Here is a 19405-nt window from a genome sequence, read left to right as displayed (position 1 = left end):
ATCTTAGTAATTTTCACTGGCACATTATATGCTGTGTTCCATTTCTATTGTACATGTTTATAAAAGACAGCTGGTTGCATAAGATTAAAGAAACCAAATCATGTGTCCTCCCTTTTGCCTTTCCCTTTCTCACTCTTGTCCTTTGCACTCTTTTTGGGATTCTAGCATGCTGCTCTTAAATTGAATTTACCGTCCCCTCTCCAAGCCCCCCCTCCTAATCTACAAATGGGCAATTTGTGGCCCAGAAGCTCAAGTCAGCTCTCCAGGATAGACTCCACTTCTACAGTTATGAACCTCAGCTGCTGTTTTACTAGTGATTAAAAAAAAACATACTGTCAAAGGCATCTTTAACTTCCTCCTTTGACAGCACCAGAAGGTCTGTCAGGGTGCTTCTTCTATGTGCTTCAGTTGCTGATTACGCTGTGACAACCATTTACTAGATCCAGTTGCCAGAATTGTATGATCCCTTATTACAGCTTCCAGGTTGTTTCTGGGTCCAGTTCAAAGTGCAGGTCATGATCTTTAAGTCCTAAATGGCTGGGGACCAAATTAGCTAAAGGGCCACCTTCTCCTATACAAGCCAGTCCACCCATTGTACCCACTAAGATCTTATGGGGAGGCTCTGTATCTGCTAAGCTGGAGTTGGGTGAAGAAGTCCAATGGAGCTTGACTGGCAAAAAGCTGAACTCCCAGGAGTTTTGGCCAAGACAGCAGAGAAATCCAAAAAGGGATCTGGGAAAAAGGTGCCTGCATAGCAATCCAGCTGGACACTAGAGTAGAGAAGCAGTGTGTTTTCCAAAAGACAGAGGAAACCTAGTGCAATATCTGAATGTTGCAGTAAACTAATGATATCCTCCAAGACAAAAGGATTCCAGGGCTGAATGGTCAGGATGACCAAGATAAGTATGTCTTTAGCCAAGAAGCCCGCCTACAGCAATTTCTCGATTTATGCACAAGTTGCTAGGCTTGGCTCTCAACAACCAAAAGGATTTCCCCTCCCCGCCAAATCTCTTTAATGATCAAAAGATGTCCTCAGACAAGTTAAGGATTGGTGAAAAAATACCTGTGATTGAATTTCGTTGTCCAGGAACTCAGAATTGCCTATGTTTAATAGGCTTGCAGATGGAGAAGTTCAATGGAGTTTGACTGGCAAATATATATATTGGCAACCTTCAGTCTCGAAAGACTATGGTATCGCGCTCTGAAAGGTGGTTCTGGCACAGCGTCTAGTGTGGCTGAAAAGGCCAATCCGAGAGTGACAATCCCTTCCACACTGGGAGCAAGTGCAGTCTGTCCCTGGTCTGTCTCCCTGGCTATGGGCCTTCCTTCTTTGCCTCTTAGCCTCAGACTGTTGGCAAAGTGTCTCTTCAAACTGGGAAAGGCCATGCTGCACAGCCTGCCTCCAAGCGGGCCGCTCAGAGGCCAGGGTTTCCCACTTGTTGAGGTCCATCCCTACGGCCTTCAGATCCCTCTTGCAGATAAAAAGCTGTCAAAAAGTTGGCAAAAAGTGCTTCCAAAGCAAAATCTTTGAGAGCAAGGATTTCTTTCTGCTCCCAGAATTCCTTAGGCACTTGTAACTCTCCAGCATAACCAAACTCTTGCCAAGTGGAACAGCCTCAAGCCCAGGGAATCAATTCATTACAAAAGGGGAACTGTACTTACACCAGTCTCATCTTGAGAAACTGGAGGGCTTTATACCCCTCCACAAATCCTCTGAACTGTAACAGAGGATCATAGGAGGCTGCTATGTGCTTCATTTTTCCCTCTTTCTCATTATAATTTGTTATCTTTATTTCACCTACAGCAACTCTGTCACCCACTGAGAAATAAAGGAAGCAAGCAAAAGACAAACATCAATACTACTATCTGGGTTTTATACCTTTGTAATAGAGTTTAGTTTGCAAACGTACATTATCAGGAAAATCTCATTTTCAAACTGACAACCATTCAGACAATTTAAAATGCATCACCTGAGACAAATAAAGGTGTGTGTGTCATATATTTTGTTAACTTTTTACTCCTCAATAATTTGCAAAAATGCACTCACCATGGAATTTAAAAAAGGGTTAAATTCCCAAAAAAGAAAATCTCATTTTGGCTAGAAACATAGGAAAATACACCTTCATGCAAATTTGATTTGGTCTAAGAATTCTGTATATATTCATTTATCTGAAAAAAATAATGCCACGTAGATAAGAAAGCTGAGTTAACCCTGCAGTAACAAAATCTCTACATTGTCATGAACCCCTTGCAGAAGTAGCTCGCCAGGATAACTGATTATTTTCCTTCGTTTTGCAGCTTTAAGAGTCCCCACTAAGGCTTCAAAAAGGTTGGCACATTTTTCATCAGCAAAGAGTACTCCAAACTTCACACTCAATGTCCCATCGGCATCTGGGCAAAAGAAAAGAAGTATGACATGACTTGTACAGTGATCCATAACATTGTATTGGTTCTGCTGGCAATACAGGAATGGGTGGAGATTCTCACTGACTTTTCCATTTTCATTAGATTGGGCGTATTTTCCTATTTTGCATGGATTTTTAAACTGTCACAAACCACTTCATGAACAGTGCTTTGTTTGAAAGACAAGCTATAAATATTGTAATAAATAAATATTTCTTCATTTTCAAGAAAGTGGATGCTATCAAGACATGGACTCTTAAAGGTCCTAATCCAGCATGATCTTAACCTGGGGTCATGGATGGGATTTTGTCCCACTGTGGGGAATAACATTGCTGCTAAAGTCCCTTGTGCTAGTAACACTCAAATGTATGCCAGTGCAGTAAATTTATACCATCCCTCTGCCACTATTAGCCACTCCAACAAAGCCCTTATGCCAACAGGACACTACCAGTAGAAAAAAACAGAGACAGGAACAGTGGCCACACACACTACAATACAGCCCAATCCTGGGTAGATTGGGCTGCAAGTCTCACTATCACAATGTCACTTTGGCAGTCCCCCACCACCAATCACAGGCAAGGATGTTCTCCATCTAGTGCTACACAGACCACAATGCTTACAGCAGAGACAAACAGGAAACTGCTGTTTTTCTTTTTCAATAGGCTCCTTCTGAAATGCATGAAAAAAAATAGAGAGCGAGCCAGTGAGTGAGCCATGCTGCACACAGCATGAAGGCACCATGATAGGAAAGTGCACTTGTCACCCTCTGTCATGCAGCTTTCAAAGGAACTGGACATTATAAAGAGATTGACTAATCTACACAATACTGTCATTGGAACTAATTGTAATCCCCGATACCCATTTGGAAGTGAAGGAGCTTCAGATTTGGCTACGACTCTTACCACCATAACAGCAAGGGAAGAGCCAAAAATAAAGTAATAAAAATATTAATATAATATATTAACATAATTGGAACGCACCACAAAGCAGAATGTTGGAAAGTGAGGTATGCTTGTATTATTTTATTCTGATGTTGTACTTCTTATATGCCCTGAGCATAGGAAAGGCAGTATATTTTTAAATTAAATAATCTGCATCTTATGAAAACTGAGTAAATCCCCACCACTGCTTGTTTGCGTTTTAGATGACTCAGAAGAGACACACAATGGAAGCAAGATAGTTTATTTTTCCACTGCAACATTTCATCTGGCTCTCTTTCCTTGGTACCAGAGCACTAACAACTCAAAGTCCATCTGACTTCCCCACTCTTATGGTTACTGTGGGTATGATAACAAACCAATCAAGTAGTGCTGCCATGGGGTAGAAGGGTACATTATCAGTGATTACTGGCAAGCAACCAAAGATGTTGGGTGTTATAGACTGCCCAAAATTCTAGAATTCAAAGATTAGCTGCATGAAAGAGGCATGAACAAGGCAGACACTTGTTCAAGGCAGATCAAGCAAGTTCATTGGACAGCATTACTTCAACTTTGCCATCTTGGATATCATACTTTATCATCTTAGGGGTCTGCAGCATGTCCCAGCCATTTCCCCTGTGAATCTATGGCCAGTGATCAAACCATGGACCTGTGCCACACCTGTGCTGTCTGACCGAACTACAGCTCCACATAATAATGTAGACTGAGGTAGGCTATGGAGCTGAAAAAATTGGGAATAAGTGTAGTCCTTGATCCCTATCACAAATGAGTGTTGGAAGTGAGGGAGCTTTGGATTTGGCTCAGACTCTTATTCACCACTGAAAGAGCAAGGCTAGAGTCAAAAATAATAAATAATAATAAAAATATTAATATTCCTGGAGAAAAGGATGGTAAACATGCCTTTAGAGACTACAAAGATCCCTTCATATTCCTCTGTAGCTGTAGAGAGTATTGCTTTCTGGTGGGGGGGGGAGAGGCTTGGATTCCAGTTCTGCTACCATTCTTTATTAGCATCCACATTTATTTTTGCTGGAGATGTTCCCAGAAGATAGACATTCCCTTGTAGTGGCCATATTTACATCATCGAGGACCAAGCTTGAACCCACACCTCTTGTTTCCTAATGCATCTTTCTCACTGAAATACCAGCCATGGCATATTACTGCTTGCTTGTTGCTGTTGTAGTGTTTGTTGTTCTCTGGTCATGTGGCCTCCCCACCCCCTCCCTTGCACCAAGAGCCACTACACCAATCTAATTTGGGGACTGTCCCTCTATTTTTAAGTTTAAAAGAAAATCTGATCACAAGTCTCCCATGTCACATCTGTTTGGGCTCTAAATAACTTTTAGGGTCCAATCCTATCCAACATTCCAGCGCTAATACAGCTGCATTGCGGACAGAGATAAGGGAATAAAGGTTCCCTCACCCCTGAGGACTACCTCATGACCACGGTGTTTGGGCCTCTTCAGAAAATCATGCCTGAGGGGGGACATGATTGAGACATACAAAATTATGCATGGAAAGGATAAAGTGGATAGAGAGATGCTCTTTACACTCTCACATAACACCAGAACCAGGGGACATACACTAAAATTGAGTGTTGGGAGAGTTAGGACAGACAAAAGAAAATATTTCTTTACTCAGTGTGTGGTTGGTGGAACTCCTTGCCACAGGATGTGGTAATGGCATCTGGTCTGGATGCCTTTAAAAGGGGGTTGGACAAGTTTCTGGAAGAAAAATCCATTACGGGTTACAAGCCATGATGTAACCTGAGGTATGTGCAACCTCCTGATTTTAGAAATGGGCTATGTCAGATGCAAGGGAGGGCACCAGGATGCAGGTCTCTTGTTATCAGGTGTGCTTCCTGGGGCATTTGGTGGGGCCTCTGTGAGATATAGGAAGCTGGACTAGATGGGCCTATGGCCTGATCCAGTGGGGCTGCTCTTATGTTCTCAGGGTGACTACCCCCAACCCGCAGGGGGTAGTCAGGTAGTGACTAACCCCCAAACCACAGGATGCAGTGCACACTCCAGTGGCATAGCTACATCAGTGCTGAAAAGTTGGATAGGGTTGGGCCCTTCATTGCATGTACTGTATAACAGTGATGGGTGCTTCTGTCAGCATTTAGCCAAGTGAAGAGCAGAATCTTTGGAATTCAGCTGCATCAGAATATAGGTTGCTGTTGAGACAGCATGACTTTCAGGTGTACCAGTTAAGTCCCATGTCATCTGAGAGGTACATGTCAGTGTGAAAACTTCAGCTCTGTTGAAATTGCCAAAAACTACACCTTCTAATGTCGGAGTTGTTGTCAGAAAGTGTTTTCAGGAATCTTTATTGACATAGGTTCAATTTCATGTGATTCGAGTGTAAAACAGAGTTATACACTTTTACCTTAAAAAAAATTAACCACTGAAGTCTGTGTACTTACTTTTGGTCCCCAGTCGTTGAATCTCTTCAACTAGAAGGCTGATTTCATGTTCAACATTCATTGTTGCCTACAAGTGAATTATTATTTAATTAGCTTTACTCCATCCCAGTTGAGATTTTAAAATAGGATTCATGATCCCCAAAAGAGTCATTTGCACATAAGAAAAAAGTTAATGCAATTAAAGCTTTCTTTGGAATTTTTTCTGCAGCAGCTCCCACTCTCAGAGAGACAAGCTGCTGTTTAGTTTACAAAGTAGCCTATTTGCCTAGAAAACTTCAAAGGAAGCTTTGATTGTGCACATGGTTCCCTTACTCTCATATAAATAACTTCTTTGTATTGTGACTCCTAGTTTTTAAAATTTCTTCATACTAGCAAATATACCAAGAGAAGCTCTTGCATGTGTAATTAGGAAGATAGTTTGCTAAAATAAGCTTACTTTTCATGTATTACATGACAATGGCCATTCAGAAATATCTGTTGAAAGCATGAAGCTTGATAGAAGAACTGGTTTCATATGAGAACATAATGTAAAATATTTGTCACTATCATCTATGCAGTAAATACAACTAATAACAGTTGCAACATCTCTCTTTAAAATAGTTGTTATGCAGGCTCACAGATGTATACAGGTATGCTCATATCATCCATATGACTGCAGGAAACATTGTTTAGCACTGATACAGGCAAAGCATCATCCATATCAGTATTATTTGTATTATTTCTATTTTTGTACAACAAAAATAGATGCCCCAAGGCTGAGACCATTTAAAAATTACAACCGTCACGTTACAGCCAATCTAAATTCCACCAGGAGCTTGTTACTATATGGCAATACTGTGCAGTGGTTCATCATGCAGACCATGTCCTTTTCACTGTGCTACCACAACAAACTTATGATAATTTGTTCTGGGTTGGGGAAATTGTCCAATCTGCAAAGAAAGCAGTGCACCCAAATGGTTCATAAAGTGGTAACAGCAGCCATATGAAGCAATGCAAAATTACCATAATGAGGTACTGACAACATGTAAACCAGCCCTTTTAAAAGAAAAGGGAAAGAACAGATTTTTTTACCCCCAAATACAGTGAAATTCCAGATGATGAGCAAATCATACAAGTCTTCAATGAGTGCTGGCCAATGGTGTCCTACCATTAGCGCAGGTAGGACATGATGGTAACTCTGGATTTGCTACCAAGCATATACTCAAGAAGGAACAGCAGCTATTCCTGGCTGTCTAATGACTGTACCTGTACAACACACATTCCAAACATGTTTATCTAATTCAGTGGCTCCCAAACTGCAGGTCAGGACCTGATTTTTGGTGGATCGTCAAAGGATGATGGAAAGATCAGGTAATTAATTGCCTCCCCTGAAGCTATTCAAAGATCAGATACTGTAGCTGCTAATTACCCTGCAAAGAGCTCAGCTCCTGCAGTTTGTAAGCATGTGTAAATATAAGGAGATAAATGTTTGGGCGTCTTTCTCTGGTTATTATTATTTTAATATAATGCAATATAATATATCTTTCTAGATCTCATTTTTTAAAAGCCTGGTAAACCTAGGTTGTTAGAGCGTCGTTTTAAAAACTGGTTCTAGTGCTAAAAAGTTTGGCAACCACTGATCTAATTCATTTGTTAATTGTTACACATATACTTTAAAAAGTTGTGTGGAACAGTTTTCGATTAACCACGTTTCCTTTCAAAAGAAGGGGTTTTTCACTACAGTGAAAAGTCTGGAAAATGTTTTACCATACATAGGCAAATGCTCATAGAGTGGTAGCACAGCATTCCAACAGCATATGCTCTCACAGTACTACCACCTCTTCAAAACATGCTCAGCCAAAGTCCTATCATGCAATGTCCTATCATATTTGCTGAAGCAAATTATTGAAGCAAATTACTTTTTATTTAAACCAAATTAATTATTATTTGCTGAAGCAAATTACTTTTGAGAGCAGGTTTAGCATAGTGGATCCTAAAAATCAGGACTTCCCTGATTCAATCTCAATTTTGCCATGAACGGAGGTAAGCCACTTCCTCTCAGCTTCAGTTTCCCATCAGCAGTATGGGGAGAATAAACCTTACTTACTTACAACTTGTAAAGATTAGACGGTAATACATATTAAGTGCTTTGATTACTTGAAAAGTGCTACACGAATACAGTACGAAGAACCAGTCCCCTTTAAAAATTAGAATGCTGATAAGTGATTTCTGCACAAGAATCAAGTAACCTGCCTAGGACTAAACCCATAAGAAGAGCCTGACAAGGACATAATCCTCTTCAAGGTTCAGTCCACAAAACAGCACATTATTGTGTTTCCAAAGAAACGCCCATATGATCCCTTTAAAATTCTACCTGTGAGCACACAACATCACAGCAGAAGCGGCCTATAAACTTCAAATCACTCTTCATTTTCAATCTTTTCACTACGACCATGTGGACTACAAAACCACTTCCCCCCCCCCAAATAACTGACAGTGTAATTCTATCCATGTCTACTCAGAAGCCCCACTGGGTTCAGTTGGGCTTACTCCCAGGTAAGTGTGTATTGTATAGGATTGCAGCCTAAAGGTTCAATTCTGTCCATGAGATACACCAGTGTATGCAGGTGTAATGACAACCCCACCAGAGTAGAACCCCCCTCTGCCGCTATGTGCCCATAGGCCTCTGCCTGCTCAGCTGCTGCCTGGGGATGTGACTGCCCTGTGGGGCCACATTGAACAGGCACACGTAGAAGGTGGCCAGCTGTGGCTGCAGGAGGCTGATACGGCCCATGACAACCAGGTCCATCTTGTGGAGACTCTTGGCAGGGTCATGCAGACTGTCAGTGTCATGGACTAGCACCAGCAGCACGAGCTTGCACTGGTGGATGTGGCTGCCCTGCTGAAAAAACAGAACTATCTCTTGGGGATCCTGGCTGGAGTGCTAGCTGAGAATTTGAGAGGGGAACTGGCTGCAGGGTGAGGACCACATGAGCGCCCTAAAGGCAGGGCATGTGGCCAAGGGGCCAGTCGCTAGGGTCCCCATCTCTTTCCCTGCCTCTCTCCCATTCACCCTGCCCCTCCCCTTCCCCCTCTGCATGAATCCCACATGCAGCCTGGAGCTGGCTACACTTCCTGCAGGTGGCCTGTTTATTTTTCACCTTTTTTCCTCCCTCCAAGGAGCTCAGAATGGTGTATATAGGAAGCTAGCATGTGCCCAGGCATGACTTTTGCCAAGTTGCCCTTGGATCAATGGCAGGTTGACCTGCAGGCTGTGGCTGATGCACAGGTTGCCTTGTGAGTGAGGCTGTGTGGGTACACTGGTGCTTAGTGGGCAGTGGCAGGTGTGGGCACTGCTCCGACTGCCTGCCTGCCAGCATCTCCTCCCTCATTTGGCCTCTCTGCCGACAGGTACCCTGGTGTCTGAGTGATGTCTGAGCTGTGTCCACACCTTGTTTTTACAGCACTGCACCAGGGTCTGTTATGCATCTATTGGTGGGCAGACTTAGGGCCAAATCCTATTCAATTTTCCAGTGCAAGTGCAGCTGTGCCAGTGGGGCATGCACTGCATCTTGTGATGGAGAGGCAGTCACAGAGGCCTCCTCAAGATATGGGAACATTTGTTCCCTTACCTTGGGGCTGCACTGTGGTTGCACTGGTGCTGGAAAGTTGGATAGGGTTAAGTCCACAGGCCACAATCCTATACACCAGTGTTTCTGAAATCGTATACAAGCCTGAGTAATAATAATAATAATAATAATAATAATAATAATAATAATAATAATAATAATAAAACTTTATTTTTATCCCGCCCTTCTCCCTAACGGGACCCAGGGCGGCTAACAACATATTAAAAAACAATAGAATTTAAAAAACATTAATACAAACAGATAAAAACATTTAAAAACACACTACAGGGCCATAAAAACAGTAGTCAGATTAAAAGAGTAAAAGAGCAGATCACCGAGGAATCAAGCCTGTAAAACTAAAGGATGTATAAAAAGTTAAGAAGGCCAGAAATCAGAAGGCTTGTTTAAACAACAGTGTTTTCAGGCCTCGCCGAAAGCTCTCAAGAGAGGGAGCCATTTTCAAGTCAAGGGGAAGGGAGTTCCATAATGTTGGTGCCACTACCGAGAAGGCCCTATTTCTTGCAGCCACCTCCCGGACCTCCTTGGGTGGCGGCACTTGCAAAAAGGCCTTCTCTGATGACCTGAGATGGCGAGCCGGATTGTACGGGAGTAGGTGGTCTCTAAGATATCCTGGCCCAGAGCAGTATAGGGCTTTAAAGGTCAAAACCAGCACCTTGAATTGGGCCCGGAAACGAATGGGCAGCCAATGCAGCCCCCGGAGAAGCGGGCTGACAGAGTCAAACCGCCTGGCTCCGGTGACCACACGGGCCGCCGCATTCTGTACTAATTGTAGTTTCCGAACCGTCTTCAGGGGCAGCCCCACATAGAGCGCGTTACAGTAATCTAACCTCGATGTCACCGTGGCATGGATCACCGTGGCCAGGTCTGCACGATCCAAGTACGGTCGCAGCTGGCGCACCAGCCGAAGCTGAGCAAAGGCCCCCCTAGCCACAGCCGCCACCTGGGAATCCAGGAGCAGCTGCGAATCCAGGAGGACCCCCAAGCTGCGAACCTGCTCCTTCAGAGGGAGTGCAACCCCATTCAGAGCAAGTCGATAATCCAGCACCTGCATCGAAGATTTCCGAACCAGGAGAGCCTCTGTGTAAAATTTCAGCTTGTTAGCCCCCATCCAGATCCTCACTGCTTCCAGACAGCGCTCCAGGCCCTCAACCGCCACCTTGGAGTCTGGAGGAAAGGAGAGATAGAGCTGGGTGTCATCAGCATATTGATGACACTTCACTCCAAACCCCCGGATGACCTCTCCCAGCGGTTTCATGTAGATATTAAATAGCATGGGGGACAGAATTGAACCCTGCGGCACCCCGCACCTCAAGGGCCAGGGTGTCGAACAGGCATCCCCCAGCACCACCATCTGGGACCGACCCTCCAAGTAGGAGCGGAACCACCGCAAAACAGTGCCTCCAACTCCCAACTCGGCCAATCGGCCCAGAAGGATACCATGGTCGATGGTATCGAAAGCCGCCGAGAGGTCCAGCAGGACCAACAGGGACGCACTCCCCCTGTCCAGTCCCCGGCGTAGGTCATCCACCAAGGCGACCAAGGCAGTTTCCGTCCCAAAGCCCGGTCTGAAACCAGATTGAAAAGGATCCAGATAATCCGCTTCATCCAAGACCCTCTGGAGTTGGGCCGCCACTACCCGCTCAATTACCTTGCCCAGAAACGGGATGTTGGAGACTGGCCGATAGTTATTCAACACAGTGGAATCCAGGGAGGGCTTCTTCAGGAGGGGGCGAACCACTGCCTGCTTCAAGGCAAGCGGCAATGTCCCCTCCATCAAAGAAGAGTAGACCACCCTCCCCGTCCACTCAGCCAGTCCCACCCGGGCCGCTCTAATCAGCCAAGCTGGGCAAGGGTCAAGCAGGCAGGCAGACGGCCTCACACTCCAAAGGAGTCTGTCCACATCCTCAGGCTGCACAAGCTGAAAAGAATCCCACAATACTGGACAAGCAGTTGCCAAGGGGACATCAACAGACATTGTCAATGTGGCATCCAAGTCGCGACGAATACGATCGATTTTATCTGCAAAGTGTTGGGCAAGCACATCACAGCGGCTGACCGTGTATTCCTCCTGGTCCACTGGCGGGGCCTGATGGAGGAGGCCCCGCACCACACGGAACAGCTCTGCCGGACGGCTATCAGCAGACGCAATGGTAGCAGAGAAGAACGATCTCTTCACTGCTACCACCGCCACGGAGTAGGCTCTATAATGAGCTCTACTCCATGTCCGATCGGATTCATCATGAGTTTTCTGCCACCGTCGCTCTAGACGCCTGCCCTGCCGCTTCATCGTTCGCAGCTCCTCAGTAAACCAAGGAGCCGCTCCGAGTCTGCGGCGTGGCAGAGGTCGCTCCGGAGCAATCTCATCCACAGCCCTGGACATTTCCCCATTCCAGAGGTCGACCAGGGACACAGATGAGGCGCCAGTCTTGGCAGTGGGAAAATCCCCCAGGGCCCTCAGGAAGCCTTCAGGATCCATTAGCCTCCGGGGGCGGACCATAGAAAACGGTCCCCCGCCTCTGCGGAGGTAGGAAGTCGCAACAAGCCTAAACCCTACCAGGAAATGATCTGTCCATGACAACGGAGTGATGTTGATCTCCTCTACCTCCAGATCATTGCCCCCATGCCCAGCTGTAAACACCAGGTCCAACACGTGTCCTGCTGTATGTGTCGGGGCCCAGATCTTCTGGGACAGGCCCATGGTTGTCATGGCAGCCATGAAATCCTGAGCTGCACCTGCCACAGGGGCCTCGGCATGAACATTGAAGTCCCCCAGCACTAACAGGCGGGGGGCCTTCAATGCCACCCCCGAGATCACTCCAGTCAGCTCAGGCAGGGAGACTGTTGGGCAGCAGGGCGGGCGGTACACCAACAGAATCCCAATCCTGTCCGGTCCTCTCAACACAACATGCAGGCACTCGAACCCGGCAAACTGCTGGACAGGGCACCTGGTAAGGGAGATGGACTCACGATAGACCATTGCAACTCCCCCTCCCCATCCCTGCAATCTTGGCTGCTGCAACACCTGGAAACCTGGCGGACACAGTTCAGAGAGACTAACGCCTCCCTCCCCGTCCAACCAGGTCTCTGTAATGCATACCAGGTCGGCTTTCTCATCCAGGATCACATCCCGGATGATACAGGTCTTGTTATTCACCGACCTGGCATTCAAAAGCAGCAGCTTCAGATCCAGGGACTCACCTCCAGGACCACCAAGTACCCGAGAATTGAGGGAAGGACCAGAAGGGGAGATAATCAGAAGGGGAGTACACTTCTGTACTGCAGCGAGTCGTGGACTCTCCGCTCACAACAGGAGAGGAAACTGAACGCTTTCCACATGCGCTGCCTCTGGCGCATTCTCGGCATCACCTGGCAGGACAAAATTCCTAACAACACAGTCCTGGAACGTGCTGGAATCCCTAGCATGTATGCACTTCTGAAACAGAGACGCCTGTGTTGGCTCGGTCATGTCGTGAGAATGGATGATGGCCGGATCTCAAAGGATCTCCTCTATGGAGAACTCGTGCAAGGAAAGCGCCCTACAGGTAGACCACAGCTGCGATACAAGGACATCTGCAAGAGGGATCTGAAGGCCTTAGGGATGGACCTCAACAAGTGGGAAACCCTGGCCTCTGAGCGGCCCGCTTGGAGGCAGGCTGTGCAGCATGGACTTTCCCAGTTTGAAGAGACACTTGGCCAACAATCTGAGGCAAAGAGGCAAAGAAGGAAGGCCCATAGCCAGGGAGACAGACCAGGGACAGACTGCACTTGCTCCCAGTGTGGAAGGGATTGTCACTCCCGGATTGGCCTTTTCAGCCACACTAGACGCTGTGCCAGAACCACCTTTCAGAGCGCAATACCACAGTCTTTTGAGACTGAAGGTTGCCAATACAATACAAGCCAATTTCAGGTGGGTCCTCATACATTTCAATATTTTATTTTTAATCTATTAGACTTGATGCTACCATGGGATGTGACTGCATTTGGGAAAATGTTACAGACCTGTACTCTGAACAGACTACTATGTATGTCCTTTTAACAGTGATAGTAAACAGGACTTACTCCTGCGTAAATGTGGATAGGATTGCAGCTGAGGATTATTAAAAACATTCCTGCTTGATGATGTCACTTCTGGTCACATCATCACTTCTGGTGGGTCCTGACAGATTCTCATTCAAAAAAGTGAGTCCTGATGCTAAATGTGTGAGAACCACTGCTATACACTCTTTCCTGAGAGTAAGCGCTGTTGAACGCAATTCGACTGACTTCCGAATAGACATGCATAACATTGGGCTGGGTTACTGTTGCACCAGCATGCGTATCTCAGGGGCAGAACTGGGCCTTGTGGGATGGAAATCCTGTATTGTGCTGGTGTCTGCATGAAGGTAAGCAGCACACTCCCCTTGCAAGTGGTTTGATCGTGTGCTCTGTAAATGAGTAAGCCTGCTGGTGCAATGAGTAACTTCCTTCCTGGCGCTGCACACAGCCAAGTTTGGTCATGGTGCCTCAACTAGTAGTGCAAAGACTTGGAGAGGCTGCAGCCAGCCAGCCAGCCAGCCAGCCACACATCAACTGGCGGGTGTTCTGTTCCCTTCTGCCCCAGTGCTCCAGTTGTCCCTTGACATTCCCCTCCACGGGACGCATAGATCACCTTTGTCTCCTGCTGAAGCGTCCACATGCCCCTGTCGCAAACTTAAGGGGGGTTAAGTTTTAGGAATTTTAGGAATGGGTTAAGTCAGAATGCCAGATGTAGGGGAGAGCACCAGGATGAGGTCTCTTGTTATCTGGTGTGCTCCCTGGGGCATTTGGTGGGCCGCTGTGAGATACAGGAAGCTGGACTAGATGGGCCTATGGCCTGATCCAGTGGGGCTGTTCTTATGTTCTTATGTTCTTATGGGGGTTAAGAGTTCTTGGTTTTCAAACCCTAAAGCCCTCAAGGCCCCCTGTCCAATAGTACTGCCACCACCTTGTACATGGCAATGTCTCAGTCCAGGGACACTGAGACCCTCTAGGCTTAATTCTATCCCTTGCAGGCACTGAGTGCTTTCTCCAATTAAAGCTTCAGTCCTCAAGTTACTAGGCCTCAATGAGCACTTGGTAGCTTTCTGAACAGCTAGGCAGGATTCTGAATCTTTGTCCCCAACAGACAATGAAACAACTTAGTAAAAGGGATTCTAGTTTATTAAATACATAAGGTTACATAAGGCAGCAAATGCTAGAGGCATAAACATATAGGAAACATATCAGCAATAAAATAATAAAGCTAGCTGGCTATCTCTATTAATCCCTATCTCTCACCTGGGTCAGCTTCTCTTGTAGATCTTTTAGCTCCAGGCCAGATGCCCATGGTGGACAATGGAACTCACCAGGTGCAGGATGTTGCACCCAAAACCTCTGTCCAAGAAAGTCAGACCCTTGGGCCTCATTATTATACTTCTTAAGCTAATAGTACTGAGGTGACTTCATATTTATTTAGACTTTCCAATCAGAACTTTTGAGGACAGAACCTTCTTGAAGTGGGCCTGGTTGCTAGCTCACTTACTTAGTTCTTACTCCTCCCAACTGGAGATTCACAGCTAATCAAGCTGTATTTCATCAGCTTGATAAGGAGACTCTGTCTGCAAAGGCGCTACATTCCAATGGGTTGTAATTCTTGTTGTCTGTCCTTTCTGGCCAGCAGAGGAAAGACAACAATCTTTGTGTTTGTTTACTCATTCTTGCAGCTAGGAACTGCTAGCAACTTCTCCTTTACTGACTTAGTTTGGTTCAGGCTCTACAAGCTAACCAAGGCTTAACATGTACATATTCATGACAGCTCCGCAGCACAGCACACGAGAAAGAGAGGCCAGGAACAAGCCGCATGTGTCACAAACACAATACGGGAGCCTGTGTCAGTTCGGGCATGGGAGAACTGTTGGCTTGCAGACAATCGCATCACAGCCCGCCCCGGGCACGCTGTGGGGGTCGTCGCGGGGGGGGGGGATCTGCAGCCAAGCAGGCATGCTCACGATTGCAGTCCTCAGCAATGTGTGCACCCAGAGCCTGCCTGACCACGTGGAGCCATTAAAAAAAGAGTGCCTGCCAATCACACTTTCGTAGGAGTAAGCCCCATTGACTATAATGGGCCTTACTTCTGAGTAGACATGCACAGGATCAGGCTCTCAGGCTGCAGTCCTATCCACACTTACCTGGGAGTAAGAACCATTGACTAGAATGGGACTTACTCCTGAGTAGACATGCCTAGGATGGGGCTCTGAGCCATTTCCGCCCAACGCAACAGGGATCCAGCGCGTACACCTGTGGGCTGGGCAGGAACGGGTCTAACAGCAGGTCCATCTCAGGCTGCCCCCAGCAACAGCAGAGCACTGCTCGGTCGAGCTGCAAAACGCTGCCCGCTCCTACCTCGCCCGGCACGCATCCCTTGGAAGCACGCGAGCCGAGCGGCTTTTCCCGATCCCCGAAGCCGCGTGGGGTGTCACATGGAGCCCGGTGCGGAAGTGCTGGATGGTGGCCACCTCCTTCTGTTGCAGGGCCGCCGGCAGACCCTCCGTCTCCCTCCCGAGGGCAGCCACACCGATCTACACCAACAGCGAGCACTTAGCCGGCTGCAATTGTAGCCAGTTTGTAACCAGCTAGTCGAGCGGAAATCCAGGCTGCAATCCTATCCACACTTACCCGGGAGTAAGCCCCATTGACTATAATGGGTCTTACTTCTGAGTAGGCGTGCATAGCATTGGGCTCCCAGTCTCTTCTCCCCAGGCTCCTCGTGGTGCAGCCTCGATGCGCCTTCCACTCACCTATGGGATCCCCCGGTGCAGGGTCTTTGCTTTGGCCGGCTGGATGCTTGGAAAGGAGCCGCTCTCAGCAGCCCCGTGCAGGAGGAAGTATGGCAGGGAGGGAGTGTCAGCGAGATGGGGGGGGGGAAGCGGCTGCTTTAAAAAAAGTGGGCTGAAAGTGAGCGAGGAGAAGTGGAAGTGCCGCCCACATCAAGGAAGGGAAGCGGGGAGGGCTGCAAAGGGGCCTGGAAAGGTGCCTTGCAGCCCAACCCTAGCCACACTTTCCTGGGGGTAAGCCCCATTGACTCTAATGGGACTTACTTCTGAGTAGACATGCATAGGACTGGGCTCTTGGTGGTCTTCTTGGTTGCTTGGAGAAGGGAATCGGGCTGGGATTCACCCCTTGTGAGCGCTTGTGAGAAAGAGCGGGGCGTCGTGTTCACAAGAGAAGTGCAATGGGGGAGGGCTGCTCCTCCTCCTCACACCTGTGTGCTCATTGCGTGACAACTGCAGCCTCCAGCAGGGGGGTTTGATTGTGTGTGTGTGGTGGGTGGGTGGGGATAAGCCCACACATGAAGATGTGTGAAGAAACCTTCAGACACAGGACTTGTATCCCCTCAGATACAAGGCTGTTCAAGAGACAGTTCACACATTCCACTGTGGGTCAGCTGATACACAGGAATGTGTGAACCAGCAGAGGACCATTTTTCCCTCCAACACCTAGGGTGTTGTCTCTGTATACCAGCCATTGTCAACCACTTGTACTAGCCATGGCACATTGGTGTGCCGCGAGTGCTCCACAGGTGTGCCACAGGAATTTGGGAGAAGGTCATTTATTAGTAGGGCCAATGTGAGCAGCATGGTGAGCCTTGTCAATTGTCAAAAACCTGATGGTGTGCCTTGACAGTTTTAGTGCCTTGTCAGAGTGTGCTGTGAGATGAAAAAGGTTGAAAATCACTGCTGTATACCTTGGAAAAAGAATGTTAATCACTCCTCCCTTCTTCACCTCCAGCTACCTCTTTCTGGGTGCAGGGTTTCAACAAAAGTACAAGAGGAAAAGCAGCTTAGGACACTTCTTTCCAAGTGGTGCCACAAAGAACAGAACCCATATCATGATATGCAGGCACATCAGGATTGTACCAGTTCCATCTACAGCGACCATTTTCAACCACAGTGCCATGGCACACTGGTGTGCTGCAGATGGTCGGCAGGTGTGCCATGGGAGTTTGGGGGAGGATCATTTGTTAGTAAGACCACTAGGGGATGATAGCCCCTGCTGTCAGTGCAGTGTGCCTTATCAACTGTCAAAAAACCGATGGTGTGCCTTGACAATTTTAGTGCCTTGTCAGTATGCCCTGAGATGAAAAAGGCTGAAAATCACTGATCTACAGAGAGATGCTGCAGATTAGAAAGCTTTCTCCTCATCACAAACTCCCTGCATACAGAAAGCTAACCGAGGGGACACAGGGTTTAGTCCAACATTTCCTTGCAATGTTCTCTTTCTATATGCAGGGAGCCAGGTTTTTGGGGGGGAAAGCATTTTATTTAAATACTCCCTGGCTCCCTATATGCAGGGAAGCAGGTTGGGGGGAGCATTTAAATAATTCTCCACCAGCAGCCCTGAGTGGTACAGGCTCAAATAACTCTACCATATGCTTAACATGAACATATAGTTTGCATCTATGTCTGCATTATATACATTCTTACCTGGGAGACACCCTCACTAAACTCAATGGACTTATTTCTGAATAAGTAACACAGTAAAGCTTTTTTTGTGCACATGTGTACATGTCTTTGATGTCATTTGGAATATACAAAAACCTTTGTATAAAACTAGCTGAGGGCTTGCAGGTAAAGTGGATGTACATTCCCATTTCAGCCTCTGTGCATACATTTTCTTCATCCATGAACAGATGTGCTTTTCATGAAGTGCATTATTGGTCTTTCAAACATCAATATTACCAATGAGTTGTATAAGGAGAAATTGGAGAAGTTTTGCTTGTGAGCAAAGGTAAGATGAACCAAGTGGAGCCATACTGATGTAATTCAGGATAAATGGGCAGTTATTGTGGTGATTTTCAAGTCACCTATAACATCCACAGAGAACAAAATGAAACAATGACACTCAGGCTGCAATTCTATACATACTTACTTGGGAGTAAGTCTCAGTGAACACAATGGGGCTTACTTTTAAGTAGTCTTGTACTGTCAACCTGAAGAGGAAGGAGAACAGGGCTGTTTGGGACTACAACTTTGATACAGTTGTGGGCTACTGTACTCTGACATCAAACCATCAGTCTTTTCAAGGAGCACAGAACAAGGAGCTTGCACTGGAGCTCTGCATGGTAAGAGAGAAAACAGAAAACAGCATTTAAAGACTGGAGTGAAACTATTCCTTAAGGGCCAACTTGGTGCCAGGCTGCTGAGGGCCCAGCAGTTAATTGGGTCTCCTGCTAAAAGCTGTTTTACCACCATTAGGCTGTGTATTATATTACTAGCCTCATTTATAAGGAACGATTCTAAAGGTTGACATGCCTAAGGCTGCTCTCCTATGCACACAATCCCTGGGACTAAGTCCTACTGAATGCAATGGAGTTCTCCTTAGTAGACATGTGCAGCATTGTGTTATGAAGCTACAATTCTATGCACTCTTAATGGGAGTGAGCCCTATTATCCTTTGTGAGGCTTTCTTCCAAGTAAACATGCATTGGGATTGAACTGTTAGATTGAGAACTGAATGCCCAGGTACTTAACCCTAGGCCATAGGGACTCCTTTCTAACCTTTAGCCTAACCCCTAATCCCTCAAAATACTCCCCACAATGTATAACAAAGCTCCTTTTTGCTGCTTGAGTCAAACAAGGAATTCATTCTTTAACTACTTCCTAACTACCACAGGACTCCCATAAACCTACAATGACTATGGAGATGGAATTTCAGCATGTGCTACTTTTCTAGCTCCCAAGGGATGTCCTGCCAAACCTTTCTATTCTGCATAATGATAATAGATGTAAGAGATTCTGTTCTGTTCTTCTGTCCTTCTGACCACCTTAAGAACAGGTACTTTGGCAGAGCCCTCTCCTTTATGTGCCATTACTGTGAGACACCAGAAAAAGACCCCTCATGTAAATTGCAATAGAAACTCGCCAGTTTGGACAATACTTTAGTACCCAAACCAGACCCATGCAATTAGCAACATGGGCGCTCATGTCCTGGCCTCTTTTCTCATTTCTATTAGT

The 19405-nt window shown here is 46.5% G+C and overlaps 1 protein-coding gene across 2 annotated transcripts; it reads right to left on the bottom strand.

The window, feature by feature from the left end:
* Positions 1-1885: 1885 nt before the first annotated feature.
* Positions 1886-16285, bottom strand: ABRACL (ABRA C-terminal like). Of its 2 annotated transcripts, none has more exons than XM_066611243.1 (3): positions 16190-16285; positions 5767-5833; positions 1886-2391 (listed from the first exon to the last, which is right to left on the bottom strand). In XM_066611243.1, the coding sequence occupies exons 2-3, from the start codon at positions 5825-5827 to the stop codon at positions 2207-2209; spliced, it is 246 nt and encodes an 81-aa protein (XP_066467340.1). In that variant the 5' UTR covers positions 5828-5833; positions 16190-16285; the 3' UTR covers positions 1886-2206. The 2 variants fall into 2 exon arrangements, with proteins under 2 accessions (XP_066467340.1, XP_066467341.1); XM_066611244.1 differs by lacking the exon at positions 16190-16285 and adding an exon at positions 15795-15846.
* Positions 16286-19405: the final 3120 nt, after the last annotated feature.

This window comes from Tiliqua scincoides, chromosome 1, assembly GCF_035046505.1.
Source record: "Tiliqua scincoides isolate rTilSci1 chromosome 1, rTilSci1.hap2, whole genome shotgun sequence".
NCBI lineage: Eukaryota > Metazoa > Chordata > Lepidosauria > Squamata > Scincidae > Tiliqua > Tiliqua scincoides.
The sequence above is the reverse complement of the archived record's forward strand: the minus strand, read 5'-3'. Positions and strand labels throughout refer to the sequence as shown.